General features: G+C 33.4%; 1 protein-coding gene across 2 annotated transcripts in view; it reads left to right on the top strand.

Moving 5' to 3' along the window:
* The window catches only part of LOC119837750 (glycerol-3-phosphate acyltransferase 1, mitochondrial), a 52955-nt gene that overhangs the window by 8691 nt on the left and 34853 nt on the right, over nt 1–9411 (top strand). Inside the window, exon 2 of one of the 2 annotated variants that reach the window (XM_038363483.1) lies at nt 4786–4988. In XM_038363483.1, the coding sequence (XP_038219411.1) occupies nt 4834–4988 (155 nt within the window). In that variant the 5' untranslated portion in view covers nt 4786–4833. Of the gene's footprint in view, nt 1–4617; nt 4989–9411 lie in introns of those variants that run through there. The other variant, XM_038363484.1, reaches the window with a different exon arrangement.

Here is a 9411-nt window from a genome sequence, read left to right as displayed (position 1 = left end):
ATCTCCACTTTTCGCCCGGTTTCCGAGAAAAGCGATGTCAGTCAGTCAGTGGGTGTGTAGCTTTATATAGTATAATAGGATTAGTAGAATCCTTTGAAATTCACTTGTGGAGAAAATATATTTCAGTTTTGTTTTTAAGTTAAAAATTTGTGAATCACATTTCCTTCGCTCTGGTCGCGTACCAAAAAACACTGACGTGGAATTTCCGTACCTATGTATATAAAAAATACCCAAACTAACCTAACTAACGTAATACCTACGTGTTTGTCTCATAAAACGTAGGTAATTACCTGAAACGGTTTATACTTTGTTTAATCAAATTTATCTCATTTACTTTTATTGCATAACTAAGATATATAATTTACGTCAAAAATTTCAGCGTTTTGTTTATTAACTTTAAATGATAACAGACAGGTGTTAATTCATTCATACTGGTGATATTTATAGAATATTATTCACTTCTTCAATATGCGTCATGCCTAGATGAAAATACTGCTTTAGGAAAATTTCGGACTTGATATCTTCGTCGCTAATGGTTTATTTTGTGTGTGTTTCACATGTGTAATTCTAGTTTTTAGTATTTTATACTTATACTAGCTGAACTTCATACTATATATTATATATTATATATTATCACAATATCACACTTCACACTAATATTATAAATGTGAAAGTTTGTTCGTTTGGATGTCCGGAGGCCCATATCCTTTTCCTTACCCTTCCCAGTCCTTTCCTTTATTCCTAACGCCAACCTTTGCTTAATCCCTTCCCAAAAAGTCGGCTATCCATTTGTAGAGGCGTAAGGTCTGCAATGGGCCTTATGCCTCTCCAAATGTTCATGGGCGGTGGTAGCGCTTACCATCAGGCGTCCCTCCAGCTTCATTGCCGACTGTAACATAAAAAAAAAATGTTTGTCCGTCAATCACGCTAAAACCACTGAACGGATTTTGATTAAATTTGGTATACAGACAGGGTATGCGCTAACTTTGGTGATAGGATACTTTTTATCCCGATTAAATGCTCCCTTGGGATAAAACGGCAATCTTGATATCCGTGCGGAGCCGGGACGAGCGTTAAATCAATTTATAATGTTAATATCCAAAATTTTAAAAATTTATGTATGTATGAAATAAATAATAATATTTATTAATTAATAATAAAAAATAATATCCGAACTCACCAACCGAAAGTTCAGCCTATATATGTTTTAATAATTTAAAATTTACTAAGAAATTAATAACACGTAGGCTCGCAAAAACAAATTAACGTTTTCAATATCCATTATCCATACATGTGTGCAGTCTAGAAAATAGAGGCAATAAACTTTAAATCATAAACTAGTACGACTGGATATTACTCGTATATTAAAAACTCAAAGCTACCGTAACCGGTAACAAAGAACGCGTTTGCTCCATATATTATATACTGTATCGCATATAATGAGTTGTGTATTACAGTATTATACCTATGTGAAAGTCGTCACCGATGCCGTGGAAAGTGCGACAGGAGTCGCTTGTCTGTTGCTTTTTAATAGCCTTCAAAAAAAGAGGAGGTTCTGAAAGCGACTGTATTTTATTGTGTTTCGTGCCTCATGACTTTTTACTGCGTGAACCGTTTATATTACTACGGTTAGGCAAGAAACGCGGGTTCGAATCCCGCCCCGTGATCGAATTTTTTCTAGTCTTTCAAAAAATTTCTCGTTTATATTTCCATTCTTTTAGTATTCGTATAATATTAAAAAGCTCGTGTTTCCCGTGTGGTTTATTCATTCAAATTAAGTCTAGTTTTGACAATTTGAAGGTGGTTTAGGATTTAGGTAAATATCCTTATAAATGAAATTGTTGTACCAAAAAGATTACCGATCTTCCTGGGAAGGTCAAACTTCAGATTCTCAAATGGGACCAAATGACAAAAATTCCTATCGATTGAAAAACCACGTAGTTCTAGAGTAAGCAACAAATAAAAATACAGTCGAATCTCCTTCGTTTTTTTCTAGCAACCTAATTAATATATAGAAAGTTTTTTTTGGTTTCTACCAATTTACATAAACTTTATGAGGATAGATATTTCGCTAATGGATATCTAGTAGCCTAGTACCCACTCTCCGGATAGCGTAATTTTATTCCGGAAACCGGCTCGGTAAGCCTCCACTTGAAGCTAATTAATGTTAAGTATCAAAAAATTAATAAAAAAGGAAAATTTGGCAACAGTACTTTTTACGATTATATCTTTAATCTTATTATAGGGATATTATACTATTATTAATCTTGGATCATATAAGTGATCATATGATGCTTGATCCAGTTTAATTGACAATTTAATTTAATGAAAAATTAATCATATCTCTATATTATCCAATAAAATTGACTCGTAGATATATGATCCAAGATAAATGTTAGTGTAATATCCCCATAGGTTATGGACAGAATTTCTTTTTGAATGAAATTAGTATGGAAATAAAAAAAAGTATTATCGTAATGTTAAAATCATTTATAATCATGATAATGTATAATATTCTGTTTTGTTTGAGGAAAACAGCGGAAATATATCGGAAATTAATTGACCCATGTTATCTTACCACTGACCCAAGGAATATAAACCATTGCATGGCCTATAACCCCATGCACTTAATATGAACACTATGCTCTAAACCATAGAGTACACTTTGATAGGAATGTATAGCCACACACTGTTTAATTCTCTCATAAATGAAATTCGTGTCAATTTGTTTGTCCACAATTGACTCCCTAAACTACTCCACCGATTTTAATCAAATTTATATACCATGTGAAGTTTGATGCAAATTAAGAGATAGGATAATTTATATTATTTCAATTACGATAAATAACTACACGAACGGAGCCGGGGCGTGCAGTTAGTTTTTATATATTATATAATAAATAGCCATCAACTTTTCTTGAACGGAGTGACCCAATAGCCAAGGAATTGTTTATATATTGCAAATAGCTTTATCAATTTCAACTACACATCTTTACTAACGACATACATGTGGAAGTGTGTTTGTTTGTTTCACTTTGATGTTATGTCTGGGTATATGGGTGTAGTTATGGGGGTAGAGAGAGGACATAGGCTACCATTCACCATAGTAAAACATCTAATTCACATACGCAAATCCATTATAATGCGCTATATAAAATGCGACACGACAATTATAAATCACTGTTAATTTTCTTTCCACGCGAGCGAATCCGCGGGCGGAAAGCTAGTATCTCTATACATAAACAAAGTATAAGACTGCAGTGAACTATAAAATTTCCTTCCCCAGTTAACCCGTGACCCCCGATCATGTGTACGAATGTAATATTTACGTGATTGAAGTCGCTTTATCACGTCTTATGTGGACACTGTCGAGTGTTTGTCTAATGTGTATAAATTCGATTGTTTTGTTTCGATTCGACCATGTTTAGAACTGAGCTAACTCGACTGTACCCCATCCCCCTAGATATAGAGAAATGTGAACGTCGTATTTGCTTGTGTTTGATTTTACGCGAGTATTATACATTTAGAAATTAAAAACTTTTTAACAGTGGCAGTCTCCCCGTGACCACGCTCGCTGTAAAGTGTTCGAAACGTCGGGTTAATAATATAATGAATAAATCGCGTTTAAAACCCGTTAAAAAGTTTTTAATTTCTAAATATGAACGTCATTTTACACGATGTGAAACTGAACTTATGTTTTCTTTTCATATATATTCAGTTTTAAAATATCGCACACCTAGAAAATAATTCTCGTTGTAAGCATTTCACAATAAAAAAAAAATCGCCATCTTTAAAAATAAATATGGTAACATCTTATTCTAATGAATGTTAGTGCCAATGCATCATGACTTTATGAGTCATTGCACAGAAAAGTTACCGAAGTTTAGTGAAGCGGAAATGCAGATACCGGAAGCGTACCGTTAGAATAAAGTATTGTTGAATTCGTTATTTTATTATTATCACGAGAGGAATATTAACGTACGTGTTATAGCAATATATTCGGAGCCATTGAGGCGTTTCCTTTGTCTGTATCAAGTTCTGTAGAAATTTACTGACGATGCGAAGGCAAGAAATTCGCTGTATTTAAAATATACTTACTTTCAGAATCTTGATTCATACATATTTATGTACAAAATGTATAAAGAGAAAATTATTTGATTTCAAATGTTTCCATACTTCGTTTCTTAGATATATATAAATATTTTGTATATGAAACCGATGATGCAATAATAAATAGGACACATTTTGAATATTGATCAATAGATTAACGTGTAAAACGACTGCGCGCTAATAATAATAAATAACAATATAGAAAATTGTTTAACATCCGAGTTATTCGAATTGAACACAACGCGGTTAGGACAATATTTTCCTCTCTGTGTCAACAGAACACAACCGAAAGGGAACAAAGGTGTGTGCTATACATACGATTAAAATTTAATTATCATTATTCCATCAGCACATAACAAAATGGTACATTCACGTTGACCGTTCACAGTACAATGGTTATTAGTTTATCAGCAACTGGCTCTTTATTGTTTTCGTTCGTCTCCATAATGCGAGTATATGTCTGTTATCTATCACGCTATTCTCTGGCTTTTCTTTGTGATAATGTGACTGATCGTGCGCAGTCGACGCTCGCGGCCGGTGGAGGTCGCGCGTCCGTATCGACATCGCTGAGTCGTCTCGTTTCAACCATCGTCGTTTCGTCCACATTGCCTAATTTAAATTGTAAATTCGAAACAATATTTGTTTGCCAAAACGAGAAATCGACTGTTTGCGCAGGGACCCTTCGAAGTGTTTCAGTGTTCTGTTTTGGTGTTTGTCGAACGTATGAGTGTTAACAATTGGACTGGTAATGTGAACTCAAGTGTCGAGATGGAAACTATGATAAATGTTTGGACTGTGGTGGAGCATGTGAGGGTGACCAGCAGTGCTGCGGAGCTGGCGATTTTCACAGCTATACTCTATTGGTTCTTTACTTCGAGGTGCGTTGTTCATTTTTTACATGCCTTTAAAATTTTCAACTTTAGCTCTCACTTTAAAATCAGGGTTTTAATTTTTTGTTTCATTGAATAATTCTTTTTATTAAATTAAATTGTCAAGTATATTAGTGTATTCTGTGGTCAAGGATTTGAACTTTATCCTTTGCATAAAAATAATTTGTAAAAGATAAGTACATGCATGTTCATTTTTATTTTATTTTTTATCTCACATCTCTTGTGTAAGTTATTAAAAATTGAGATTTCAATTGAAGTTTTAGCAGCAGTTCGATCAAGTAAAAAATTGAATTAAAATTAAAAATAATAAATCATGACAATTTCTTAATTGATGGGTGAAATGGATAAACAATTCTAATAATAATAAAGATTATATTAAATTATTATAAGGCTGTTAAATTGGTACATTAATTGTAGAATGTAAAGCCTGTATTAGTTTATTGTGATAAATTGCAGTATTCAACTTTGTATTACATTAGGTGGATACATGTGTATGTGTGCGTCTTTGTATTTGTGTAAGTATATATGTATTACATTTAACAAAAGTCGCTTGGCTAAAAATTTCCGATCAAAAACAAATTTTTATTGAACAATTTTTGTATCGAAATTATATAAACGGAGGATACAATTAGGGATGCCATTTGTAGGGCGTTCAGTACTAATCCATAAAATGTTTGTGTAATTAAAATTAAGAGAGAAAATAATTCCACCTTTAAACTCTCATGCACATCGAAACATCGACATATAAAACATAAAATAAATAAAAAAAGTAAAAAAACACAAATAGTAACAAAAAACGTAATTAACTGTGATAAATTTAATATAGTCAAGAACATGGAACGAAGGGACGTTAAAATAGCAGATAGATACAATTAAACGTGTTAATGACATAAAACATAATATTTAGAAAATAATACTTTTTAACGGATCTTAAACGCGATTTATTCATTATATTATTAACCCGACGGTCACTTTACAGCGAGCGTGGTGACGGTGTCTCCCCGACCACGCTCGCTGTCTAATATAACGAATAAATCGCGTTTAAAATCCGTTAAAAAGTTTTTAATTTCTAAATGTATAATACTCGCGTAAAATTAAACACAAGAAAATACTAAACATAATATTTTCATTTCATTCATTTCAACGTTGGAATCAACTGGACGCGAAGTCAACGGATACACGACAAAGGGACCAATTGATGTACAAATGGTCGACGTTCGCCACCCCCTGGGCGATTGTACTTAATTCGATCTCATTTTGAACATATCGCATGTGTATATAAGAGCAGTGGTACTTTCTTTGTCCCGTCAAAGTATTGATTAATAATGCATTTTAAAGGGAATTTTCATAAATCGTTGATACGTCATCCCACGTACAAAGATTTTTGAATTGAGAAAACTGTATTATTAAAGCTTTAAAAAGCAGTCCATTACGCGGAGGTTGAATTATCCTACTTCCTGCTAATATTATAAATGCGAAAGTATGTAAGAATGTGTGTGTGTTTGTTGCTCTTTCACGCTAAAACTACTGAACCGATTGCAATGAAATTTGGTACGTACACAGCTGGACAGCTGGAATAACGTATAGGCAACTTTTTATCCCGATATTCCTACGGGATATAGACTTACGCGGGTAAAACCGCGGGGCGCAGCTAGTATATAATAAAGTAAGATTTACGACCAATACTGAAACTGTATTATAAATTAAGTATTTGGTCAGCATTTATGTCATTACGGTTACCACATATTGCTTCTCTTTCGCTCTGTTTACAACACTGAATGAATATATTTAAACACTCCAGTATTCGATAAGAAGACAGGATCATTGCCATCCATACGGCAATCTAAGGGACGTTTCCTGTTTAAATTGGTAATCCTTGTTTTATAAATTATAATATAACGACTACACCAGTCTGAAATACACATAAGATGAGCTTATTCAAATATTGCTTTATACAATATTGTCTCCGAAGACACTTCATAATTATGCATTATTTTTATTCGCTGTTTGAGTTGACACTTGTTACCCAACGAATGATAAATCAACACTTGATCGTAACATGTTTCGCTCTTTACGTGATTATGGCAAACAGAATCTTTGCTTATTGATATTTGCTAATACTCTGTTTTTTTTTTGTTTGAAACAAAACATTCGCATAAAACAAGAGTTTTGGTCAGACCTTAGTTTTTGGTGGGTTTTCCTAACGAGGGGACAGTACCTAACTCATATAAATGTTTCTATAAGGTATTAAGGGAGTCCTTTGTCGAACAATAGATCAGTAAAATAGGCCAAATAAGAAGAAAAGTAGCGAATTTTATTTAAAATCTAGCTGTGCACCGCGGTTTCACCCGCGTAAGTCCATATCCCGTTGGAATATCGGGATAAAAAGTTGCCTATATGTTATTCCAGTTGTCCAGCGGTCTACGTACCAAATTTCATTGCAATCGGTTCAATAGTTTTTGCGTGAAAGAGCAACAAACAGAAACATCCTTACAAATTTCGCATATCAATGTTAATATGATAGGATAGGATTTTAAAGGTTTGAACCCCTTTTTTTTTTTAAGTGGAGAATGCTCATGCATACCCACGGCCCGGGGAAAGGCCGTGGGTTATGTCGGACTCCCACTGCCTAGAGAGGCAATGGACCTACCGACTAAACTCCACTGTGTCCCGTCTTCCCGCGCTATTCGCCGAGGTCGTGGGAACTCATATGAAATCATCTACTACAAAGATTTGAACCCCTAAAACAACCCTGGGTGCGCCTCTGATACGATACCAATTTGTGTATGTTCGTACAGCACATATCGCGAATCAAATATTTACAAGCTCACGAAAATAATGTAAACGCTATAAAGTTTTCAAAGATTTTGTTGATATCTTTGAATAGTCTTTTGATAGGCTAAGATTAGCGCGTTGTTTGTGAAGCGTTTTCTCTCAAGTATCTTTACTGACTGATTAATAGGTAATTTAGCCGTTTTTATTCGTAGTCGATTCAATGGTTTTTTTTCGCATCAATATAGCTAATAGAAGCTGACTTTACGAGCTTTCCTTATAGTCCAAGAAAATGGGTAGGGTAAATGCGAATTTGAGATTAAAACTTGAATTTTTGATATAATTTACTTTGAGGAATCTAAAAACGAACTGTGCAAGTTTTTTTTAAATTCACCCCCGAGAAGGGGTGAAAAAAAATAAATAAAGTCGTTTTTTTGAAATTTTGGCGAAACCGTAAGTGTTAGAAAAAAAAGTTTTAAATAAAATTTGTAGAGCGTAAAATTTTACACAAAAATGTTTCTATGACTTTTTTTCCTAAAATTGAAATTAACTGAGATAGGGTAGTTAGAAGCTAGGGGATGATAACTGCAACTTTAAAAAATCATAACTTATTGAAAAATTTATAAAACTCATATTTTTTTTAATTATTTATATAATAATAAACTGTGATCCTAGAGAAAAAAATTTTTTTTCAATTGTTTATAACAATTTGAAATTTTTATTTTCAAATTAAATCAAGTTAAACCGACAAAAAATATATATATATATATATATCATTTTTTTTTTCTTTCAATACATTAGTATTTAAAAAAATTTACCATACGCATTGAAATTTAATTTTTACTTTTACCTGTTATTTTCAAGCAGGTATAAAATAATTTACCTGGTGAAAGATATTGTGGGGCGACGACTTTGCTTTTACTACCGGATTTGGTACCTTATGCACATGGGCCTCTGTCTGTGTGGTTTTGAACATGTGATAGTTTCTATATGTAGAGTGTAATGTGATCATATACGACTTTTACTGACGCAAAATATAAATATAAAATATTTTGGAGAGTATTTAGAAATCATAAGATAAAGAAAGATTGTCTAAGAAAGAACGTAATAGAGATAGATCAATAAGAATGAGAAAGAGGAGATGCGTGACAATCATTTGTGCTTCTTTGTCGTTTTATTTTATTTAGTTTTTTTTTTTACTTTTAACATATCCGCCCGCCTTTGTTAAACTGGTTTAACAAACTACTCTTCTTTAATTGGTAAAAGTCTCAGCTTAGTGATTTGTCTTTCAACGACGCTGGTAGCCGTTTTGATTGTCACTACTCGAACATGACCATCTTTTCCAGGATGCACCTTGATGATTTGTCCAAGTGGCCAATTTGATGGTGGACATCGTTCATCGATGATGAGAACCAGATTTCCGACTTGAACTTCAGGCATAAGCTGGTTCCACTTGTAGATCGGTTGATATTGTTGAAGGTATTCTTTGGTCCATTTGACCCAGAAATCATCAGTGGTCGAAGAAGCTGCTATCTAGAGAGCCGAGATATTTTAAGTTCTTCTAAGAAAGGTTCCGGCACAACGTTTAGTGGTCCTCCAATCGGAAAATGCCCTGGTGAGTACAGAGAGATCGTCAGGA

The sequence above is a fragment of the Zerene cesonia genome, chromosome 29 (genome assembly GCF_012273895.1).
Source record: "Zerene cesonia ecotype Mississippi chromosome 29, Zerene_cesonia_1.1, whole genome shotgun sequence".
NCBI classification, from domain to species: Eukaryota; Metazoa; Arthropoda; class Insecta; order Lepidoptera; family Pieridae; genus Zerene; species Zerene cesonia.
This window is presented reverse-complemented; position numbering and strand designations above follow the sequence as displayed.